Here is a 22987-nt window from a genome sequence, read left to right as displayed (position 1 = left end):
CCTAGTCTTCGGTTCTTCTTATAGCCATATGTACCTGTCTCCTCCCATATTTCTCCCTATATGATTGTTCATTGTGAACATTTCATCCATATGAAATTCTCTCACGTTTTAAAACCATAATTCTCCACTTCCACTGAGGATCAACAAGAAGAACACGCATAATAATCATAAATATTGGTATAACTAAAAGTATAAACTGAAACGCACGACTTCAAGGGAAATGCCCAACAAGAGGACAACTATTCGAACCGTACCCTTCTATATGTGCCACAGCTACCTGTACTTGTAACCGTGCCTCTATTTGTGCTCGAAGGGAGCTGGGATCCTGAAATGTAAATGTAAACGCAAGTACAAGATTTATGGAGAACAGAAACAAAGCAAACAATAAACAAGTAAGAAACTGTCCCCTAGCCATAAAATTCCCGAACAAAGCTGATCAGTCGATTAGTATTACCCATGACTGTGGCTGTAGCTATTGCTATATATGCCGTCATCAAGGTGTTCTGGTGACAGCCCACACATTTACCATAAAATTGCACCATGGACGGTTGCCAAGTCGGTTTCGAGCAGAACCTGGCTGGCTGGCCCCAAGTTTAGATGGAGCTGTGGCCAAGCATGACGACGCCCTGGCCTGATATGGGGCTGGAACCTTTGTGGGATAGATGTGGCAGAAGATGACCAGTGGCCGACTGGACGCCTGAACCTCTAATTATGCGAAGGGGAGGCACTCATTAGAAAGACGATCCCGAGTGGTAGGTGCAGCAAAGAGAGCCACCAGAGCGTGCAGCTCGGCTCGAGTGTTGCTGCTGAAAAACTGCCAACGACACCGAGGCAGAAGCAGAAGCAGAGACAGACACAGACACAGAGATAGAGACATCGATAGCCAGACTTAGACTCAGTTAAGACTCAGGCTGGTATTGGCTATAAGAGCGTACACTAAGAGACAACTTGCCAAACACTCCGAAAAACCCAGGCCAGGGGACTCCGAAAAGACTCTTGGCAAGACCGGTTGTTGGCCCGCCGTCTTGCCTGGGCTCTTCGGAGTGCCGGAGTGTGCGCCTCGACTCGATCGGCGTCGGCTTTGGGTCTATCAGTCTTGGCCAGGTTGGTGTGCGAGAGACATCCACATTGCTAACGAACGCGGATCGCACGACAGATCCGATCCGACCCGACCCTCGCCGCTCCGCTTCGCTTCGCTCCGATTCAATGCTATCCCATCCTCGTGTACGCGAGTGCCTCATCGATCCCAAGTTCTGAGTGCGTTTAAAGATTCGAAGAATAAGTGTTTACCCGGTTCTAATTGGATCGTGCAAACCCATTGGCAACGCCAACGGAGATTTTGAATTTTTTGGATTTTTGGAAACGTTGCTGCCGTTGTCTGTCGTCTGGGTTTTCTGATTGTTGCTGCCCTTGGGAAGATATTACGCTCGACGGGTGGTTGAACCGAGGGAGCTCGAAAATTCGTGCTGAATGATTTGTGAATCGTTTGAATATTTCGCGTCGTTTTGGGGCAAGTGTAAAAGTCGGAGAGTTTGTGGAGGTTTCTGTCGAGTTTTTTGTCTTGCCACGGGCAACGTGCAACAGGCAACGGGAAACAGTCAACAGGCAACATAATAGCGGCAACAACAGCGGCAGTTCGAAGTGCATATTTGCAACAATCCACTTAAGAGTCTCTCGCTCTTTCTCGCTCTCTCTTTCTGTCCGTTTCTCTTCGGGATCTCTTATGTGTGTGCTCCTTCCACAGCTTTAACATGTAAAACCAGTGCTGGCCACAAAAACGGAAAAAATAAATAGAGGAAGCCGAAGCGCAAAATTCATTTAATGCCAATAACAAAAGCTGAAACTCATGTGAAACGAAAATACCCTACAAATATTTAAAATTCATCATCATTTTGGCCAACTCCAACCAGTTTGAACCATAGCGAAAACAAACAGCAAACACCAAACGCCAACCGCCACACACAACCAATTGGATTGGATTACACAAGAAGGGCGAAGTTGGACAACCTGGACAGAGGTGAGTGTTGGCCAAAAGCCAGGCCGAACCGTTAGCAGGCCACACAAATTCACATTCAATATAAGCGTACGATATCGAAGTTTTGCCAAAACAAAAAACCTCGAAAAGATGACTTCATAAATCGCCTTACGCTGCGGATCTGCCAAAAATCCATCAGCCAAACCGGTTCGCTATTTTGTTTCGTCTGAAAAACTTGATGAAAATAGGATTGGGAGAGGAGGAGGAGCTTCAGCTGGAGCTGAAGCTGAAGCTCTGAAGCTGGAGTTGAATTTGTTTTCTGTGCAAATTAAATGGACTTTTTGCTGCGTTTCTGAGCAAAACTGTCCCCATCCCATCTGCATTGAACCTGTTTCCCAAGGTTGGCGCTGGCCAAAATTGGCTGCCAAGTTCGCAGATGGTTACATCATCCGCTGTCTGGGGACAGGACACAAATATGGATGGGATGCATGTGGCATGCCTCAAATAGAAGCAGCAGGAGGGGTAGCTGCAGTGGCTGCAATTGCTGTTTGAACAGCCACATCACGGACATCCGTTTTGTACCCGCTTCCCACCTCCATTTCTGGATGTGTCCGGCATAAGTAATGTGTCATCGCGTTCGGGAGTACAGGGGTTACGGGTGGCAGAGAGACCAAAGTCCATTCACATTTTCCAAGCACATTGTGTGGCCAGATTCTGTTGCTAATTGGCTGACCAAACAATTTCCCAGTCTCCACTGCTGTGCGCGTACAACATTAATCATTTACCCGAGAAAAGCCAGGGTTATGGCTGAGCTAGGCTGAGCCGAAAGATGGAGCTTCTCCCTGTCGAACTTTTAGCACTTCGACGGCACATCTACTGCCCAGGCGGATGGGGTCATAGAGTAATTATGTTCGTTTCGAGATCGTGTATGCTGGGTTGGCGTCTAAAAGAAGCAATTCGAAAATTTGATTGATGGACATTGAGTGAGGATGAGGCTGACTCCGAACACTTACATCATCCGAACGATGGGAACTTGGGTTTGTGGAGTGAGCCTTGCCTTTCCCTTTTGAGGCATCGCCTATTAATTGGTTAATTTGTGGTTTGTTAGCCATCAAAATATTGACTGGCCAATATAATGCTCTAATGTTTGTGTTGAATGCAACGCCTGTTGCTGTGCCCCCGCAGCATTCTGTCTCCGGTTAGTTCTCTCATCTGTGGGCTGGCTGGCAGCCACAACATTCTCAGAATGCTTTGTTTTGCCCCCGAGTTTGAGGAACGCCAACGCAAGCGTAAAATTTGTTGTATAATTAAAAGGCGAATCCGCGAGTGGCGCGGGCTCCAGAGCTGTGGCTGTGGTTGTGCTGTGCTTGAATACCAGTTTCTTAGCCATCGTGTAGTTTTATATAACAACTGCTGCGAGTGACCTTGAAGGAAGCACAAAATAAAATAAAGACGGAAAAAATATGTATAATTTTTGGTTTTGTATATGACTCTTTGCGATTATGTGATGTGTGGACTCACTTAAGAGAGAGGCAGACTCTTCTATGTTCCGTCTCTTTAAGGGGAAAACAATGATGACGAATCTTCCACTGGGAGAAGGTTCATGAACTGAGCTCCAGACACCGTGTGGGCTTTGCGAAGGTGTGCTGAGGGGGAGAGGCAGCCTAATAATTGATTTATAATCTTTCGCATCGAGAACTTTGGCCGGAGAACAGCGAAAGAAAGCTCCGAAAGAAATGTGGGTTCATTCAACCGAATTCAAGATCTTTACAGCGTTAGATTTCCCGCTCGTTCGGCGTTGCTTCTTTTCTTTTTTGCAACACATTGATTTACAGTTGACACGAAAGACTTGGGCAACAAACTTGGCTTCATCGGCGGCCCTGTCTTCCCATGCGCATTACTCATGCGACACGTTGGCGCTCGCCGCTAATTATGCAAAGCCCAAAATGCCGCTAGCGAGAGGCGTGCCGTGCCCCCCATGAGGGGGGCCATGAGTCACATGCCCGATCTGCTCCCTGGCGCGGCCTGGACAGTGTGCAGCAAATGTTGGTGTTTGTTTTGGCTCAAAATGAAAAGTCGTCTGGCTAGTTGCCCCAGTCCCTCCTCCACCCCGGAGTCGCAGTCGGAGACGGAGGCAAACTCAAGCTGACTTAATGCAGGCTTTTACCTTAGACAAACCCCACGCAAAAACCCCTGAACTGAACTGCAATCGAATAAGAGCTGTAGCTCCAGCTGTGCGGGTATTGCTCGACTCGATTCCGCAAACACTTTCAAATCCCAGCTTCAAATGGGGTGTGGCTAATGCTGACTCTTGAACTGCCTTGAGCGGGTCTAAGTTTAGCCCAAAATGAACAAGGAACTGTACTGTTCGTAATTAAAGTTAAATAAAGAAAATATCCACTCGCTTATGCCAAAGAATGAGATCATTTTGTACTGCAAATGAGGAGGCTTTCATCAGTGAACGAGGCAGGGGACACTGGGATAAAGTTATTATGAGAAGCATGGGATGAGGTCGCTCGGGCACCAAGTAATCAGCATCGCGCGGGTCTGTGGCTCATCAGCCCAGCGATTCTCTCATCGGATTTAAAGTACCCCACAATAAATGGGTTTTAATGACGAATTAGTCGAATGAGACTTCATGCTAAGCTCGTTGACCAGCGGCAGCGGCAGCAGTAGCCGATGCCAATGTCGCTGGGAGCCTCCATTTTAAGTACTTCTAGACAGGCCTGAACAACAAACAGACACAGAAAACCTAAAGCTACAGCAAAAACGGAACTACAAAAACGAGTTTTTGATCTGCCTTCAGGCAAGGCAAATACAGAAAAAAAAATAAATTAAAAAAAAACAGCGGGCAACAATGGGCGCCAGACAAAAAGGCAAAGGCAAAGGCAAAAAGCGCAAAGTAAATGGCTAAAACTGAAATATTGTAGACCAGGCCTGATAAAAATCAAACACATTCATGTCTACAGCTTAGCCCGAGTCACGTTCAATGCGAATTTCTTTGCCGTTTGTTTCGTTCGTTGTAGTATTTGTTTTCTGTTTTCTTGTAACCCACAAAATTAGGCGTCAAAAAAATACTTTGAGGCTGAGGCACTGCTTGAGGCTGGTTGCGGGTTGTGGGTTGTGGGTGTCCAATAAGCATTTTGCATATTGCCAGTCAGCGGCGGCTGAGCCAAATTGGACATCTTGACAAATCAACACGGCAAAGGAAAAAAAATTGGCAGAAAACTTACATAACCGCCGGAGAGACAGAGCAGACGAAATTGGGCAGCGGCTTGCGTTTGGTCTCACCCAAACTTGGTCACACACCGCCCGTCCGGTCCACCTGTCCGTCCGAGATGTGGCAAGATGTCTCCACGCTCCAGTTTACGGCACAAAGCTGCGTTTGGCAACGGCCAGAGCCGAACCAGGGCAGGTCCAAAGCATTGCACAAGGACAACAGCACGCACCCCGAATGAAGGGGCCTTTCCATTTTGGCCACAAAGGTGGCGTGGTCGATCATTTAGCCGCTAACGATGCGCACTTTGCCACAAAATTCTCACTTTGTCTTAATTGCAGAGTAAATTAACTACTGCTGCTGTGGTTGGCCAAATCAAAACCTATAAACGTGGCCAGCACAATGGGAATTGGCGTTGGCGTTTATTGCAATTGGCCAACAGCGAATTAAAGCATTGTTAGCTCATTTGCGCATTGTGTTGGGGACTGAGATACGGCAACGACGACAGCGACGATGAGACAATTGCAATGACCTTGACGCAACGCCAGGCCGTAAGGGGGGCAACAAAAAATAGACTTCGTTCCGATTCGTTGGCTGCGTTTGCTTTGGACCTGAGACGGGAGCTGAGACGGGAGCTGGAGCCGGAGCCTGAGCCTGGCTACCTGCGATCGTTCGATCCCCAATCAAGTGCCAGCTAATTGTGATGTCTCCACATTTGAAATTCTAATTCACGGCCGAAGCCCCTGCATACACAAGCAGGTGAAAGTCGATTCTTCAATTGCCATTGATCTTTAGTGCTTGATTAGCACGCAAAGTCGATGCCACAGAGAGACAAAAGCCACCTGCGGCGGTCACTAGAAGTTTTTGGGTAAAAGTAAAAGCTAAGAAACAAAAAACCCAAAACTAAAGCCAAGCCTGACCCCATTCAAACTGTAAAACCAAGAAATATATGCGTGTGGAGAGACAGAGACTGCAGCGCATTTGACCCTTTTCCGTTCGAGCCGACTCGTTAATTACCATCATTAAGAACAATGCGGGATAATCAAACAATGGTGGCATGGGGATAGGCATAGGCCAGGCCAGGCCCAACGCCTGCATCTTCCAACATAACCAGCCCCAACTTACTTTCTATGGCAGCGAAATTGCAGCGAAATTAGCTCTACGCATCGCTATGCTGATTGATCATATTACAGGCTCTGTGCCGACCCGAATACGAGAGTTCAAGAGATGGTCTTGGGGAGATTTCTCATTTTTATGGCACTTCCACTCGTACCGTACCTGCCCCTCCCTTCTTCCGCCCAAAACACACACACACAACTCACGGCAAACCGCAACGCAACCGAAAGTTAGGTTCTCAGTCCGTCCGGTCTCTCTGTTTCACTCTTTCTTTACCCGCTTGCTCGTTTCAAATGGGTCAGCCATGTTTGTGTTGCGGTTAATACTGGTATATATACATATATATATACTATGTGTGCTTAACACGGTTTTTTGCATGTATTTTCCGTATAGCCGTTGGCAATTTGCATCGTAGCCAACATCTCGAGATGGGAGTCGTTTGATATTCTAATTGTAAGCGGCTGCTGCTGTTGCCTCTAATGAAGTCACCCATTTATCGGGGTTCGGGGTCCCTCAGCTCTTTCGTTTGATTAATGTGCCCGCACACACAGGTACTCGTATGTGGAGCAACCTAATTTGTCTGAAGAATGAATTGATCCATAGGCGGCAGCGAATAATCAGATATTAGTCTTGCCTTGCCCAAAAATTAAACGGCCAATTAACATTTAATTTTCGAATTTCAACTTGGGCGCAATTTAACGCACAGTTACGCGCTTTTTTCATACCCTTCCTTTAATGTCTTAACAAACCTTTTTTTCGGCTTTTCCCAACAATTTTGCTCGAGCAGAAAGCTGTAAAACTTAAGCATGCATTTCAAAACGGCTCTCTTTGTTTTTGCATACTCGCGTTGACTATTTAAAAACAAATAAATTACGTTGGCTGTTCGAGGGAAAATGGCAGCACGCGAGGTCACTTTGCCGCCACATTAGCAGGGCACTCCACACACACATCAACGAAAATGCAATTGTTTAAACAAAATAAAAGTAAAACACTAGACAATGTTGGCTCTTCGCTGGCACGCAAAACACACACTTAATTTATTCAGTTGCACGGACCATTTTGTTGGTTTTTACCTCGTATTTGTTTACGTTTTTGTTGCTTGCTTGATCTCCGAAATGTGTGTCAAATGGATTCAAATCGACACAAAATATCCGTTGCAGTTGAGTGCACACGCACAAGCACGCATGCTCTGTGGGGATCGGAGTGAATAGTCAATGAATCATGGCACCGGTAAAGGAATTACGTACATCATTTCCATTCTGAAGTTGTTCTTCATTTCCATGAGGAGAATACAAATTGAAGAAGGAACTTCAATTTCCTGTCTCAGTCGATTGTAATTCAATCATTTCATTGCTGTTCCCAAGAGTCGTGAAAGTTGTACTATTGATCCAATTTGTTGCAATTTCCCTTATCGCCGACGAACGTAATTGAAGGTCAGACAGAGCTCTGCTCTCCCATTTCCAATGGCACTTTGGCATTACTTTTTGTTGTAGTAGTTTTTTTTCCCCCGAACTGGGTAACGAGAGCAGATGCCAATCAAAGTCATTATTCATAATATTCGTTGGCGTGCTTAGCCGCATTTTCCAGCTCATTTTTTGTTGTTGCGTTGCCTGCATGAGCTGCGTTTTCAATTTGGAGTTTTTTTTTCCACCGCTCTGTGTCTCTGCTAGAGCAGGTTGCGTCATTTTTGCTAATTTTAGCTAATTTATTGCAATGCCAATGGAAGTACTGAGTCTGTATTGCCATTGTGGGTTGGGATGGGATGGGATGTGAGGTTGTTGCTGGCGTCAGTTGGCAATTTGCATTCAGCTTTGAGCGACGATCCAATCCGATCCGATCCGCTCTACTCGGAGCCGCGATCTCAATCTGTATTGAAACATTGGCTTATTGTTGAGGAAGTGTGGGCCTCCCAGCAGTGACAAATTGGTGATTGTTGATTAATGTGTGTGTGTGTGTGTTCAGCGCATAATTTTAACAATTTATCATTTCCATAAGATAACTATTGACCCAGTTGCAAGCTTCTCCCCTCCCCAATTTCAATAACAAAACAAACCCCTCAAAGAGATTACAGCTCTTGGATAATAACTGATCCAGACGCAGAGCTGCAGTCGAGTGCGGGCCGTGTGACATCATTTCTGGCTGCGTTGCCGTGGAATGAATGAAATGTGTTGGCAGCAGTAGCTGCAACAACAAATCATTGCCTCCTCCGGCCATTATCGCCTTGCCTGTTGGCCATCAACGTAAGCCGCATGTTGTTGTTTTGGGTCGCCCCAGAGATAATCATCTAACTGGCAACAGCGGAGGTGATTTTGATGTGGATGTGTCTTCCTGGCCATGACTCGCACCCAATGTTCTCACACAACTGGGTCCGTGTGTCCGTTGCAGGAAGCTGAAAAATGCTTATCATGAGTGCAGCGTGCCCGGTTGGTTATTGATATGTGTTTAATTCCCCGTAATATGTACCCCCAGACCAACCAACCTCTGCTTCTGTTTGTGTTGTAATAGCGGAAATCACAGTCATGCCGCAATGAGTCCCCGGCATGAGTTGCACTGACGGATGTTTGTATATCTTCGGCTCAGTTGTGGGGGGTACTTGAAGATGCTTCTGGGCACTGGCCTCCAGCATCAGCTCCTCCTCCTTCCCAGCCTCTGTTTAACCGTTGTACACAATTTATGCCGATGTTAACCCATTTGCAAGATCCGCGCACGCGATGCTGGTTCCATTGGAGCCGAATTTCGGCTGGGCTGTTGACTTGACCCAATTGGCAAACAGAAAGTTTGCCCGCCGGCAACGAACCCAAGCGAAACCCAACAAAAATTCATTGCAGAACCGCTGTACGAGTTGTATGTTGTATGATTTAGCATAATCGGATTGATATACGTGTATTGTGGGTGTGAAACCGGTTATCACGGATATCTCTAGAGTCTTGAGCACCACATTAATCTCCGTCTTTCTCTCACCTTTTCAGCTCGCACCATGAAGTCGAGCACACAAATGGACGTACTGTACACGGCGCTGCACTTAATCGTAAGTATTATCCAGGGTCCAAAATCCGTAGCCTCATTCTGGGCCCATTGAAATGGAAAATTGGCAGACCAGGCCAGGCAGAGAGCCGAGAGACCGAGCAGCAGCTAAAAACATCAATCAGCCAGAACCCCGAATGACAATTGCATGCCAATGCGATTAACCTGGATATGAGGTGGCCGGAGACGGACCGCCAGCCGGCCAGTCCCGACCCGACTCTCTCTCCGTATGCTAAACGCGATTCGGTCGCTCCTGCTCGCTCGCGCCTGTTGCCAAGTTGCCAAAAGTGGCACAACACTGGACCCATGCCTAGCTCCGCTTGATTCTGAGCCGCTTGGCCCGACTCAACCCCAGCTCCAGAGTCGACTTTGACTGGATTCAGGTTCAACTCTAACCCAGCGCAAGAGGCTGGCGAAAGTTTTCGCCATCCGCAACTGCAAGGCAGCCTTAGAATCGTGAGAATATAATGTTTCCCCATATCTGCCTGCAACACGAAAACGAAATTTCTGCTGCATTTCTATCCACTTTAATTAAAGAAGCTTACCTACTGCCGGGTCTTGGCCGGATCAGGCTGGGGCTTACTGTCGGCTTGCCGTGATTTACGTCGACGCTTTATGGCCGGCCTGCCACGGGGTCTGAGCAGGAGACCGGGGGTCAGGCTACTACTATCCCAACTATGCTAATGAGTGTCTTGTCTCCACTTTCTTTGCAGACAATCGCAGCTCTGACGACGCACGCAGCACAGATACCAACGGCAGTCAGTGAGTACAGACAAATCTATCCATTTATAAGTCTTGATAAGTTCTATTGACTCCAAATCCTGAATTATGGGAAAGCTTGTTCACCCATTGGTTGAACAGATATCTGGAAACGAATACATAAATCATTAAGCTGGAATCTTAAGTGTTCAAATGAGCTCTACAAGTATTACCTAATTAGTTATAAGCACAGCACCACTCGGCTTAAAAGACCGCATTCCTCTTTAATCTGCCATTGTTGTTCGGTAAAGAAACAGCGTTGGGTTTTTCGTGGTGTTTTGTCTTTGCCGTTTGTTTGGTTGCTAAATCTCTTGACTGTTGGCCAAAAGTGTTGCCAGCACCAGGCACATAATCGCATGGCAAACAAGAGTCCATTCATGTGGCGCCTTAAGCTGCCTTATTGAAAAGCGACAGCAAACATTGCGGCATGCTTCCTTTCGGCTTCGTAATACGGCTGTATCCCCTAGATGGCCGACTCTGGCGACTCCAGATAGTTGAGGACCAGCTGGTAGGTGAGCCTGTGGTTAGCACGGCTCCTGCTGCTCAAAACGGGACGGCAGCCTGCGGGATCGTTGCGTCCGGGTCAAAGTGCTTGGTGGAAGCATGCCTGGAACGATAATAGAATTGTGAGGACTGGCGATGCTGGTGGGGTTTCTACACTTCATGACCCTCTCCCATTCCGAGAGTCCAGCGGTTTCTATTCGGTTTGCATGAAACTGAGGACACGGCATCGGGAGCTGGCCAACGCATTTCATCATCTTCATCGTGTGGCAGCTTCCGCTTGGGCCAGTCGTGGTAGAGCCAGCGGATTACTGGCATAAATTTCTAGTGGGAGCAGAGATCAATGATCAGTTGGGGCTGACCTCAATCTCGCTGTTGACTCCCACATTATCCATGCTGAGGATTTTAACGAAGTCACAAATCCGAACGAGCATCAGAGTCGGCAATGCGGAAATGTTCCTATCACGAAAGAGCTCTTCAGAACCGATTTAATTTGATTTAATGTGGAAGAAATCCGTTCTGTCCATTCCACGTCTGCCATTTTCTTTTCCTTTTTCTTTATTTCTCCGCCAATCCCTTGGCAAACACGAGCGAAACAAGGACAGCAATACTTCCAGCTTAGTGAATATTGCCAGCGCTGCTCATTTGCTCATAAAAGCGCGCAGTTTACTCATTTGAGCTCTTTCTTGTTCTTGTTACATTTGAGATCTGCGCTTGGTAATGCAGTTCTTCTCCTCAAATTATACATAATAGAAAGCCATTAAATGTTTTATGTGCTGGCCGCAGTCAGCAGCAGGAGAGGAGGCTCCATAAAAACCGGCTCCAGCCACGACAGCGACGACGTGGCCGTGTTGCATGCAATTACTTTGCCCAGCACATGCTGGAATAGAACAGAACGGAGGCAAGTGATGCGAAATGCTGTAAGGTTCGTTGAACCACAGTGGAGGCATCACATCGACTCGCATCCCATCCAAAGTGTACACACAGCCAACTGGCAGGGCGAACGTGCCGCAGCGGAGCAGAGCTCTTCCTCGGACCAGTTGTGTACCTTCTGATGGGCCCACGAAAGAGTGCAAAAAGAAGAGCCCAAGCATGCGAGCCCGGGAGGTGGAGGTGTCAGAGCAACAACTCAGCATGGAGTTCTTGGCAATGCAATGGCTTTCTGGTCTGGTTTGGTCTGTTTTGGCTTTGGCTTTGGCTGGGATTCGTGAGCGCTGGCATCGAGCAGGAAATGCCAAGAGCAGAGCCCAACCTAATCCCAGGCCATGTCTCGAATCGTCTGCTGAAGTTCAAGGAACTTGCCATCTTTCTAATGGCCGCGGATCAGGCCAGGCCCACGAGCGCTTCTGTGCTGTGTCTTCCTCCCGGTGAGTTGGCGCTGTTGTTGCCGCTTCAATGGCTTTTCAATGTCATGAACGTACCGTTGTTGTCGCTGGTTGTTGGCTCTTCCGCATGCTGGCATAGCTTGGAGCGCACTGCGGCTCCAACCTCCACTAAATACTGCTCCCATGGGCATCTGTTGTGCCATTGTCTTGGGTTTTTTTTGTGCGCTCATGTCTTGTGCTAACGGCTCTTGAGGTTTGTTCAGCGCTGAAGAGAAGCAGCTGATGCTGATGCAACTGCAACCGCATCCTCATCCACATCTAACTGTAGTTTGCCAGCTGCACAAACATTCCATTTTGGGAGCGTGCCTGTCATGTTTATCTGAGACTTCATTGCATTTCATAATTTCCTTTTTTCCGCTTGCAGAGGATGCACAGAGCTCGCTAAGCGACGCCATTGCGGCAGCCGAGGCGGAGTCCGATGGGGGCTCACCCACCTCCAAGTCTGCCATCGAGCCGACCGTGCGCATAAAGTGCCTATCGGGGTCCATGCTGATCACAATCAAAGATGCCCCGCCAAACCACGAGACCGGACTGTTCAGTGGCATGATCTACCCGAAAGGCCTATCCAAGAACTCCACATGCCTCAGCGAGTACAGGTGAGTGAGAGCCGCGTGCAGATCACAATTTAGATTAGATCGTTGTAATTGCTAACGCTTTTGTCGTCCCCCGCAGAGATCACGTGGGCTCGCTGCGGTACAAGCTGCCTCTGCGTAGCTGCAACACGATGCCCAAGGAGACGGTAAGTCACAGCCGATAGCCTAGAACGGAGATGGGTCTTCCATAATGGGTGCCAATCAGCCAGCAGACCAGACTCTAACTTGCTCTCCCACTCAAGCAGATGTCCACGCAAACTCGTTCTGCCTTTTTCGCATGCAAATAAAAAAGCATTACACCTATAAGGCAACTCCGAGTCATTGGTTACAAGGTAAAATCCATATGCCAAGATGATTAGTCAATTGAAAGGTTGATGTGACGCTCAGCACACGCACTCAGTGACTAAGCTAATGGTGGCTGGATCGCTTGTACAGCGTCGAGACTTGTTAACTAAAATAGCAGTCATTGGGCACGGCAAATGGCACGAAGAACCTAATGGATATGGCATCATCATTTTATATTAATTCTTAAGGCCTTTAAAAAACATATCATGTGAAGCTAGATTTCTTGAGATGTCATAACATAAAATCCGATCAAGCGTACTATTGATCAGCACAGCCCGAGCGAGCGTGAAAACCGGCCTGCCATGTCCCTGTAAACGATATCGAATGATCCCAAAGATGGCCCAGATGTGCCATATAAATTTCAGTCAGAGTTTGTCCAGCTAGCTCTAATGTTTTTATGGCTTGGCTTATTTATTGGCTCATTCGATCGATTCATTCGATCACACAACGAACTGCCTTTGTGCTGGGATCTGCTGGGATTTTGAAATCTCAATTAGCACTTGGCCCGGCTAAATGAGGCTGCAGCTCACGCATCAGCAGCACAGCAGAGGCATGTTTATGGTCTATACCTGGAGCAGAGCAACAGCCACAGCCTCACACGCTTATAAAGTCCGTTTGTGATACATGTTTAACGTAATTTTCCCAGCATTTATGGGGCCAGCATTTTGTAATTTACTGCTGCTGTTGCTGCTTCGACTGCTTTTTCCTTTCGCTCGATTGGATTGACACAATTTTTGAAATTGCAAATGTTAATTGCAGTTACGACAAGCGGATCGATTCGATCGATGTGGCAATGCATCACAGTGTGCGCTAGAAGACTGGTATATACTTTCCACACGCACTGTACCTAGCTGGCATGTTCTTTGGGACTGCGACCCGAGTCTATCTCTCTGGTGTTGTCATTGCTTTGTCCTTGGCCAAGCCGCCTTCCCGTATTGACTCAAACAATTTGCGCAGAGCATTCAATAAGCCAGAATCGATAAGATAAACAAGCTACAAAAACTGTTTGCCACGGACCAACAGCGGAAAAATCAACAGACGCAGTCAAGGCTGGACTCGAGATATGTACTTTTTAATGTTTGTCATTAAAGACGATGAGCGGCTCTGAGCCAGCATGCGCTCGGCTAATGGCCACCGCTTGGCTGGCATCCTGCCTGTCTTACGTCATCTCTGCTGAGACGATGAGCTCAGCTTTCCAAGTGCAAGATGAGGGATGGCGAAGAGTCGCGTGACAACTTGCCACAGCGCTGCCATTGACTGGTGACTGCCACCCCGAACTGAGGGTCGGGGCCCAGACGATCCGTGCTGTGCGCTGTGCGCATGTCAGGCATAATTAAATCAGCTACGAGCAGGTGGCCTCACAGGGCTGTGGGAGGAGGGGCTCTGAAGCGAGAAAAATAATTTTAATTAAAATTTGATTGCCGCCAAGACGATGAGCTCTCCGACACCGTCGCCAGCTCAGAACTACAATTTCATTGCCAGCTTACGAGTACTCTCGTACACACATCAAATCACAATTTCTCATGGCCCAGCAAGTAGCGATCCAATTAGGGACCCCTCCCCACCATCATCTTCCCGGTCGAAATCAATTTGTTCTGACGCTGGCAACGTTGGCGGTCGGCAGTGCGGCGTTCATTGGCCGCCAATGCCGCTGGCTAGATGGCCGTGAAAAGGCCAAAAGTGTTCAACGACATGTAAGCGTTTTATGGCTGTTATTGATATTATAATGCGGCTGCTGCTGCCGTGTTTGGAGTGAAGGTCAGTTGGTCGGACGGAGGCAACTCCCACGCATTCCAGCTTGAACCTGTTTATTCAGGCCGAAATATCTTACAGCTCATCGGGCATTTACATCCATATATTGTTCGCGTTCGCTTCCAAAACGCTCACATCCATGGCTCTCTTGTGGAGCGGTGGAAAAGTGTCATAATGACATAATAGCTCTTTCTACCGTTAGATTCTTTTGACGCTTGTGCTTGAAATCTTAAATGTCATTTTATTATGCTTTTTATTGGCCCATTGTCTTGTTGACGCGCTGCTGGTGATGATGCCGCGATGCTGAGAACTTATACTTATTCGTAAGCCTAACTGTCAACGGTTCTTGGTTCTTAGAGGCTGAAAGAAGCCCGCACACATCTCTCCGCTCCCCATCTCCGTCTCTGTCTCTGTCTCACAGCTTGTTTTAAGCCAGACAATGGCAGCGACGGAAACGCTTCAGAACCAGCGTTGGGCAATAAATCGCATGGGGTCTTAGCCGGCTTCTTAATGCCTTTCGAAACAACGCTACCAATTAAGAGTGCCCCCTGTCAGAGCCCACTTAAATGAAGAACTTCCGTGCCCAAATCTGTAGAGACCCAATTACAAAACTTCCGAGCCCCTCTTCGTTTTTTGCCATTACCTTACGATGAAGTGTATGTACCGTCGCTATCGAGTATGTGTACTCGATTTGTTGGTGTGGTGTGGCGTTGTCAGTGGAATTAGCACAAGAACCAATGGGCAAATGGGCAATGGGCAACAACCGTTAACTGCTGACAGAGGAATCTACCAGGGATGGAAGCATAACAAACCAAAGTTGGATGCCCTATCGCCTACGAAATGGCAATGTTTCGGGTCCAGACAGCGGAATTCATATTCACGCCCATTGCAATCACAATTGCATCATGCCAGGGCCCACAACTTAAATTCAACACGCAAAACGTTGCCAATTTTCGAGGAGATAAGGCCCGCAGATCTCGTGTCTTGGGCCTGGCGGCGAGACGTCACACTTGGTTGATCGGCTCTAGCACCATTCTATGACAACATCAGGAAGTGCTCCGCAGCCCACAGTCCACGTATTGTTTGTCTTGGATCGCACATTAACTTCTGGCTGGCGAGGCTCCAAAACGATTTCTGGCTGCAGCGGAGCGTGAATCTGAATGCATAATGAGAAGGGGCTGTGCTTGGTAGCTGGTGTTCTCCAGTCACTAATATGGCTTCTTGACAACAGCCGGCGCGCTGGCCAATGAGAGATTCAGTACAAGTTTCTACTGTTTCGTTTGCCAGCGAGTTTGCTGTCCAAGTCTTTTGTATTGGGTGATTTTCACTTAAATGCAAGAAAAACTGGCTCATACCCTGGGAACTGATCTACACATAAAAGTTCCATTTTCCATCAATAATTTGATTATATTTCCTTTCCAGGATGATGGCGGCATTGAATTCTTCAACACAATCGTGCTCCAGCCTCACTTGAAGCTCATCACTGATCTGGGCCGTGGCTATCATGTGCGCTGTGCCTATAAAAGCCGAGACGCAGCCATCAAGCCCAAGAAGCATCTGCGCAAGCACTCTCAAAAACCCCAGGCCTTGCGCAGCGAGGATCGCCGGGACTATGGAAGGTCCTTGGACAAGCAGCGCGACGATGAACTGGACGAGGAGGATGTCTACGACGTGAATGCCCCGCTCGACGAAGAGGATGTCAGCAATAACGAAATACCTATGCCCGGCTGCCATATGAAAATCTACAACGACGAGCACAAGATAGCCGACGACGTAAAGATTGGTGATCCGCTGACCATTGTCATCAGCATCGATAGACAGCAGATCTATGGTCTCCACGTTACCGACTGCATCGTGCGTGACGGCTTGGGTTGGGGAGAACAGCGACTGGTGGGAGAGGATGGGTAAGTGTAAAGGAAAATATATCGAGTAAAAAATGTTCTCACCCACATCTTGTTTGATCGTGCAGCTGTCCCATGGACAATGAGATCATGGGACAATTTAACTACACACAGGATCGTTTGGCCGCTAATGTGACCTTCCCAGCCCACAAGTTCCCATACACCACTTCCGTCTACTATCAGTGCAATGTGCGGCTCTGTGCGCTGGAAGATCCGACCTGCCAGGAGGCGCCTCTGTGCAGTGGCAAGCGACCAAAGCGTCAGACTGCTGTCGATAGCAAGGACGAGGAAGGCTTACCAGCCACTATCGAGGTATTCTCCGGCCTCTACGTCAACGAGAACGAGAATGCCAATGACAGCGACGATGATGCGGTCTACAAGGAGAAGGTAAGACCACTCATAATACGATCTCCACCATTTCTGAACCCTCATATCAATTATAGACTCTGGAGGACGCTCTGTGTGTGTCGCAGCGCACCTTTGCCATAGCCATTGCCATTGCGGGCCTCATTTTGATGCTGGCCGTGGTCGCAGCAGTGCTGTGCATCATGGCACGCCGCAGCACGAAGACGGTATCCAACTCCGGCAGCTCAATCTACAGTGGACCCTACACGAACACCGCCTTCTCGCACAGTAGTTAAACGCAGGCCGGGTCCCCCCTCAATGTGAAAATTCAAAATTCAACCTATCCAAAATTATGAAAATGGAACACTCAAAGTGTTTAAAATCAGTTATCAGGATGAGATTCTGTCGCGCAGGGTGCCGCTGCGGTAGTCAACGTCAACTCCGTCGAAGCAAGAATGGGAGCAAATTAGTCTGTAAGGTCACAGGAGCAAGCGGTCCTTAGGTTAAGCGTAGTCATAGGTTTGCAAAATGTTTGTGCAGAGATTACCGGGCAATGGCTATTGCCCTTTAATGTCGCAGAGTTCTTCGCGTCGCATCGGTCACAGATGGAGCGGGAACTCTGTTCCGCACAGTCGGTGTTGGACTCGCCCTTCTTTGAGAGACTCCACTTTAAGCAGTGGTGCAGTCATTAGCGTGTTTCTTGACATCTCATCCCTCTTTCACACTTATTATGCTTACCCTACCTACTACTATAATTTAAACACTCGAACTAACAACGAATGCAGCAGCCGACGCTCAGGTGATATTTGTACTCGTATCTACTTAATACTTTTAACTGCTACACGTAATTTATTAATTTATCGGATCGGATGGGTTGCCTTCCTGCCAAAGGTCCACCAGAAGCACAAGCAAATCCACACATCACGTTCTTAGTTGAATTTCCTGAACAACTTCTTGTCATTGTTTAACTTAAACTACTGCACTACACTCTGGACTAGGGTAGCAGCAGCAGCCCTTATTAGAATGCAGCCGTCCCAAGCAGAAATCTACTAGTATACTTAAATTACAATAAATATCTTTTAACCATTCTCAAAGTAAGCTTAGGACTTTGTACTGCTTCAAATGGAGCATTCCGAATGCAATGCCGATGGAATGCTCTTCTGGAGCCGTTCAATTTACGCGTACGCATAGAAATGGCAACCAATTTAAATCTTAAACTGCGTAGTTTACAACTAAGTTAATATAAATCGTATTGAACAATAAACTCAAATTGACCATAAACAATTGTAATCATCAAGTGTCAGCTTTTGTTGTCCATGTCACTCTTATTCAGGGACACTCACTGGAGACCAGAGTAGTCTGCTGCTACTTCTAGCACTTCTAGTGCAACTTTGTGTGTGAACTGTGGTGGGTGTCCCCAATGATTATTACTCTTATATTCCTGTTGCTACAACTGCTGGCGAGTCTGTCAATGGGATCTCTGAATTGTCCCACTGACGAAGCGATTCCACCGCAGTTTCATTTGGTGCGAGAGTGTCAACGGGCTTCAGCAGATGATGCACTATCTCTAGAAAACACATCTTCCTTCGAGGACTGCGCCAACTTGGCCCGGGAATTGCACGGACTGGCCCTAAACTACGCTCCAGGAGGTCCAACGCGACACAGGAATATGTTTATTCAGTCGAATCATGGCAGTCATGGCAGAATCTTGCGCAGTCGATTGACGGTATTTGAACAGCCCGCAGAGTTCTTCAACTGCCATGTACTGCAGTGCCCGCAGAATAGCACCTTTGGGGGTATGGTTAATGACAGCCGCTTCGACTACTACAGCTTGCATGGCAGACCAACAACTCTGCGGAACTATAGCTGTGTGCCAGAAGTCGGCTTATTTTTGGTGTACACCAATCCCAGCAGTTATCTGAATGCATCCTTGCAGTGTAGCAATTCCAGTGAGTTCTCCGGGAGCCTGGCGCACATTGCCTCCGAATCACGGACGCGGGCCTTGTCACAATGGCTGATGGACTTCAACAGGAAGTCGCGCCCTGTCCTGGAAGCAAAGCCTATGCCAATCATTTTTCTGGCCTATGTGGGACTTGCGTTTAATCGCACGACCTCCCTCAACGCTCATGATTTTCGTAATGCTCAGCACGAGAGCTTGATATGTTTTCTTTACAGGGCATGGGATGTTGGTCATCCAGCTCTTGGGTAAGTATAGACAACGATTACAGCAGACTCCAGCAATTTGTTCTTCCACAATTACAGGCAGCAGAAGGCCAACGAGAGTTGCGTTGCATTGACGCCGCAGGGCACCTGGCATGCACTCAGCTGCGAACGCCAGCTACCTTTTATTTGCGAAATATTTACTGCGAGTCCAAGGAGCTGGAAGCATGAGGCTGAACTGGATATCGGCCCGAATTCTGTGGCAAAGTGTCGTAATGATTGAGTCTGTGGTGCAACACTGTTATTCGCAGCCGTTTTATTCACTTAAGCCGTTTTGAAAACACAAAAGCCAAATGTATTAGTATTATGTAGTGTCAGCCCACCATCCGCACTCTATCGAACGTGTATCGCAATGTTTGAAGGTTTTAAAACAAATACAGTGAACACCATCGCAGCTGGAGCTGAAGTCCTCTGGGTTTAGTGGTACTTGTAGTTCCTGTGGTGCTTCAATTTGGTGTAGTTGATCATATAGAAGAACGTCATGCTGGCCACGGTCAGCTGGAAAAAGGGTGCAATGCCAGCACGCTTGGGAAAAACGTACTTATGCTGCCAGCGCCACCAGGCACGGCTGACGGCACCAACCATTGCGTTGGGGGTCTTGTTGCGGCGACCGAACCAGGAGCCCAACTCGCCCAATTTCACCTGTCCGAATGGGACATCAGCTGCAAGTAAAGATAGTTAATTATGTAAATTACTCTGAATCTCTCATATCCGTGTCAATGTGCTCTGCTCGCACTTGCCTGCCGTGCCGCAAGAATCTTGCGCTGAAAATTACGTAACTTTGAAAAATTGCTTACCTTTGCCATAAAAGCGGGCAGGGTCGTAGGGACCATGCACCTTGGGGTTGTATTCAGCTGGATAGTCACCGAAAGCCATCTCGCTGTGTTAAAAAAAATATATTTTATATTTTTCTTATGAAACGAAAAATGATGGCCTGCTACTCACAAGTGTGACAATCGAAATGTAGGGATGTAATCGATATTACGACTGTGTTGTACTTTTCATCACTAGAACTAGATCGCTCTTTGAGTTCAGATTATATTTTCTGGCTTGTTAGCAGTGCTGCCAACTTTTTTACAGAAAAAGCTGACAGCAGAAAAAAAACGAAAGATTAGCTGAAAACTTACAACAAAATCCAAAAAAAGCCCAATTATTGGTGTTAGAAATTTTGTATTAAAGTGATATTTAATATGTATTTAATATTATTTTCATTAACTCATCCGCATTTGGTCTTCCAAAAAAGCCAGATCTGACGGGAAAAAGCGCAATCGGCAGCACTGTTTGTTAGTTAAATATTTTGATCGCTGAACAGTGAAAAAACTGAAAAGTTGGACTAATAAATTATTTATCTAACATTAAACACATTTAAAATTATTCGTTATCGATGGCAATTGAACCACTGTTCGATTCACTTCATCGAACTAGTTCGGGCAGGAACCACGCAACTCCAGTATATACAGAAATCAAATACGATTTTTTTTTGCATCCAGCCTGAAATTCAAATCAGAAACCAAGTAAATAAATATTAAAAGGAACAATAAATAATGAAAATGGAAGATCTCTTGACGAAGGGTTCGTCGTCGCCGCAGGAGGAAGACGACGAAGATGAGAAGGCGGAGCTGAAGGCAAAAGTCGCAATTGCCTCTGATGAGGGGGTGGAGAACGCTGAGGATGCTGTGGAGGAGTGCGCTGAAAAGGAAAGCGCGGGTGGAAAGAAGAAAGGCACGCGCAAAAAACGCTCCCTCAACTGGGAAGAAGCGGAGAGGGGACTACTGCTGGAGGTTATCAAATCAAAAGTGGCGTTCGTTGAGAACCGTAGTGTGGATGCCAAGAGTATCAAAGCCAAGCGTCTGGCCTGGTCCCAAATCACCAAACAGTAAGTGTAGATTGCGCAACACAAATGTGTATTACTGTACATATACTAAGGGACATTTCCATTGCAGATTTAATGCGTTGAACTTTCGGCATCGACTGCTCGAGCAAATTCAGGTGCAATGGCGCAGCATGAAGAACTCGGCGAAGCGCGAGCATCAGCAAAAGCATCCCAAGTCCGATCCCCTGGAGGGCATGCGTATGATTGAGTTTATGGAGGAGCTGCAAAAGGATCCGGTAACCGCGCGGAGCCAAACCCGCGGAGTCAACACCAATGGCGGCACCGTAAGCACACTCAAGAAGGAACTACTCGATATTGACGAAGATGAGGATATGCCGCTGGCCGCCTTGCCAAACTCGACGAATGCCAGTGAGGACACGTTGCAGACATCCACCATGGCCATACCATCGCCACCCCCATCCACCGCTGGCGGTGATGGGGACTCGCAGCAAGAGAGCGCTCCTTCACAGCCGCCCACTCAACGTCGCAAGCGTGCCAAACCCAAGTCGACGGTTAATAAAAATGATTCCGGGGATATGGGAGAGGACAACGAAAAGGTAGCTCCAGTGCGAAAGCGGCGACAGCGCAATGTAAGTTGGAGGATTGTCCAAGCAGCTATGAACACGAGCAATGCTAATAACGAATCGTCTTCCCCGGGACAGCTCTCGCAGGCTCAGTCAATAATATCAGATGAAAATGAAGCGTCCACAACCGTTGCGCCTAGCACAACGCCCCAGCAGTTCTCGTCGGCGGCAACAACGGTTCCCGAAACGAATAGCCCGCCAGCCGCCACGCATGACCTCATCAGCAGCACGGATATGGAGCAAAAGTATAAACATGACCTTTTCAAGCTGCTGAAACAGGCCCGTCTGGCCGAGATAGACTATGCACGCCGCGAGCACGAACAGAAGTTGCGCCTAGAGCAGATGGAACAGGAAATAAAAATGGCATACTACCGGCAAGAGCAGGACTTGAAGCTTCGACACATGCGGGAAGAGCACGATATAAGGCTCCGGCAACAGCGACGAGAACACGAGGCGCGTCTTGGTATTTACAGCCTCAAATGCAGCGGACTAAATGGAAGCATACAGGAACAGATGCCCCTGCCCTCAGCGAAATGCAACGCCAAAATGGACTACAATAATGTCCACATGGACGGTGACACTGTCAAGCCATCGACCAGTGCAGAGGGGAAGCTGGCTCTCAGTGCAGCCTGCAATTAGTGGGCGTGGTAGGGGGGTCAGATACACGCTCGCAATACGAATTGCCAGAAATTAGCCTGTAAGTGTATTTAGAGGAAAACATCATCCAATACTTTAAAATTTAGCTTGAAATACGTTTAGCGAAATGTAGCCCGACCAAATCACGGTCAGATGAATGATTTCGAAGACAAATGAATGAATACGAATACTCAAAAACTACACTCAAGATGCCACTCGGGCGCCGCCTGCCACGAAAAATGGACTGTTTTTTTGTGCATTTCGCACCACACACAAATACGAGCATACAGACAATGCATTTTCAATATAGTATTACATATATATTTCTAACGATTAAGACTCCTGAAAAACATGATCATTTCAAACGCGGTTGTGTCGTACGAAACAAAAATACTCAAACACACTCTGAATAAGTTCCCTATTTGCAAATCTTTAAAACGCATACGACGCCCCAAGTCAGTCAGTATTCTTTATTGCCACTGTATTATTTTTACTTTTTACATTTTTTATTTGTAAGTTTTTTTTTACAAAACTTACAATTTAGACATAGGTACATGTCGTAATTGTAAATCCCTGTATGTCTGTTCATACATTACCGGAGAATCTTTTATAATTCTTATAATCATAAGTTACTGTACATCGTGTTCTATAGCGCAGTAATGTCCTGTCACTTTGCTTCTGCTTAATAAAAGGCATGATTAAGGCGAGAGCGAAGTAAAGTTAAACTAGATAAAGAAAATACAAATACATAGTGTGTAATC

At 47.2% G+C, this 22987-nt stretch overlaps 4 protein-coding genes across 8 annotated transcripts; 3 read left to right on the top strand and 1 right to left on the bottom strand.

Annotated features, from left to right (window-relative positions):
• The first annotated feature begins 1069 nt into the window (after positions 1-1069).
• On the top strand, positions 1070-18203 carry pio (zona pellucida domain-containing protein piopio). 4 transcript variants are annotated; one of them, XM_015185169.2, is made up of 9 exons: positions 1070-1257; positions 1745-2017; positions 9278-9336; positions 10046-10094; positions 12342-12573; positions 12650-12716; positions 16090-16571; positions 16637-16955; positions 17012-18203. In XM_015185169.2, exons 3-9 carry the CDS (start codon positions 9286-9288, stop codon positions 17207-17209), a joined length of 1398 nt encoding a protein of 465 aa, XP_015040655.1. In that variant the 5' UTR covers positions 1070-1257; positions 1745-2017; positions 9278-9285; the 3' UTR covers positions 17210-18203. The 4 variants fall into 4 exon arrangements, with proteins under 4 accessions (XP_015040655.1, XP_033235081.1, XP_015040654.1 ...); XM_033379190.1 differs by having other exon boundaries at positions 1081-1104; XM_015185168.2 differs by lacking the exons at positions 1070-1257; positions 1745-2017 and adding an exon at positions 8213-8234.
• Positions 18204-18308: 105 nt separating this feature from the next.
• On the top strand, positions 18309-19602 carry LOC4805445 (uncharacterized). The gene is made up of 2 exons (XM_001361809.4): positions 18309-19118; positions 19176-19602. Exons 1-2 carry the CDS (start codon positions 18334-18336, stop codon positions 19354-19356), a joined length of 966 nt encoding a protein of 321 aa, XP_001361846.3. The 5' UTR covers positions 18309-18333; the 3' UTR covers positions 19357-19602.
• On the bottom strand, positions 19373-20201 carry ATPsynF (ATP synthase, subunit F). Its single transcript, XM_001361808.4, has 3 exons — positions 20079-20201; positions 19931-20013; positions 19373-19795 (listed from the first exon to the last, which is right to left on the bottom strand). The coding sequence occupies exons 2-3, from the start codon at positions 20007-20009 to the stop codon at positions 19551-19553; spliced, it is 324 nt and encodes a 107-aa protein (XP_001361845.2). The 5' UTR covers positions 20010-20013; positions 20079-20201; the 3' UTR covers positions 19373-19550.
• Positions 20202-20505: 304 nt separating this feature from the next.
• On the top strand, positions 20506-22951 carry LOC4805443 (uncharacterized). Of its 2 annotated transcripts, XR_001452389.2 has the most exons (4): positions 20506-21009; positions 21077-21596; positions 21669-22287; positions 22350-22951. XR_001452389.2 is itself a non-coding variant. In XM_001361807.4 (3 exons), exons 1-3 carry the CDS (start codon positions 20678-20680, stop codon positions 22227-22229), a joined length of 1413 nt encoding a protein of 470 aa, XP_001361844.1. In that variant the 5' UTR covers positions 20506-20677; the 3' UTR covers positions 22230-22951. The 2 variants fall into 2 exon arrangements, 1 of the variants encoding a protein (XP_001361844.1); XM_001361807.4 differs by having other exon boundaries at positions 21669-22951.
• The last annotated feature ends 36 nt before the right edge of the window (positions 22952-22987 follow it).

This window comes from Drosophila pseudoobscura, chromosome 3, assembly GCF_009870125.1.
Source record: "Drosophila pseudoobscura strain MV-25-SWS-2005 chromosome 3, UCI_Dpse_MV25, whole genome shotgun sequence".
Taxonomy (NCBI): Eukaryota; Metazoa; Arthropoda; class Insecta; order Diptera; family Drosophilidae; genus Drosophila; species Drosophila pseudoobscura.
This window is presented reverse-complemented; position numbering and strand designations above follow the sequence as displayed.

Excerpts from the sequence above, each read along its gene's own strand:
- pio (XM_033379189.1), top strand. The coding sequence starts at position 11,824 with ATGCCAAGAGCAGAGCCCAACCTAATCCCAGGCCATGTCTCGAATCGT. Across the intron at positions 12,574-12,649 it reads ACATGCCTCAGCGAGTACAG|AGATCACGTGGGCTCGCTGC; the intron begins GTGAGTGAGAGC and ends CGTCCCCCGCAG. Across the intron at positions 12,717-16,089 it reads ACACGATGCCCAAGGAGACG|GATGATGGCGGCATTGAATT; the intron begins GTAAGTCACAGC and ends TTTCCTTTCCAG.
- LOC4805445 (XM_001361809.4), top strand. The coding sequence starts at position 18,334 with ATGATTATTACTCTTATATTCCTGTTGCTACAACTGCTGGCGAGTCTG. Across the intron at positions 19,119-19,175 it reads GTTGGTCATCCAGCTCTTGG|GCAGCAGAAGGCCAACGAGA; the intron begins GTAAGTATAGAC and ends CCACAATTACAG.
- ATPsynF (XM_001361808.4), bottom strand. The coding sequence starts at position 20,009 with ATGGCTTTCGGTGACTATCCAGCTGAATACAACCCCAAGGTGCATGGT. Across the intron at positions 19,796-19,930 it reads TGCCCGCTTTTATGGCAAAG|CTGATGTCCCATTCGGACAG; the intron begins GTAAGCAATTTT and ends CTTTACTTGCAG.
- LOC4805443 (XM_001361807.4), top strand. The coding sequence starts at position 20,678 with ATGAAAATGGAAGATCTCTTGACGAAGGGTTCGTCGTCGCCGCAGGAG. Across the intron at positions 21,010-21,076 it reads TGGTCCCAAATCACCAAACA|ATTTAATGCGTTGAACTTTC; the intron begins GTAAGTGTAGAT and ends TTTCCATTGCAG. Across the intron at positions 21,597-21,668 it reads GAAAGCGGCGACAGCGCAAT|CTCTCGCAGGCTCAGTCAAT; the intron begins GTAAGTTGGAGG and ends TCCCCGGGACAG.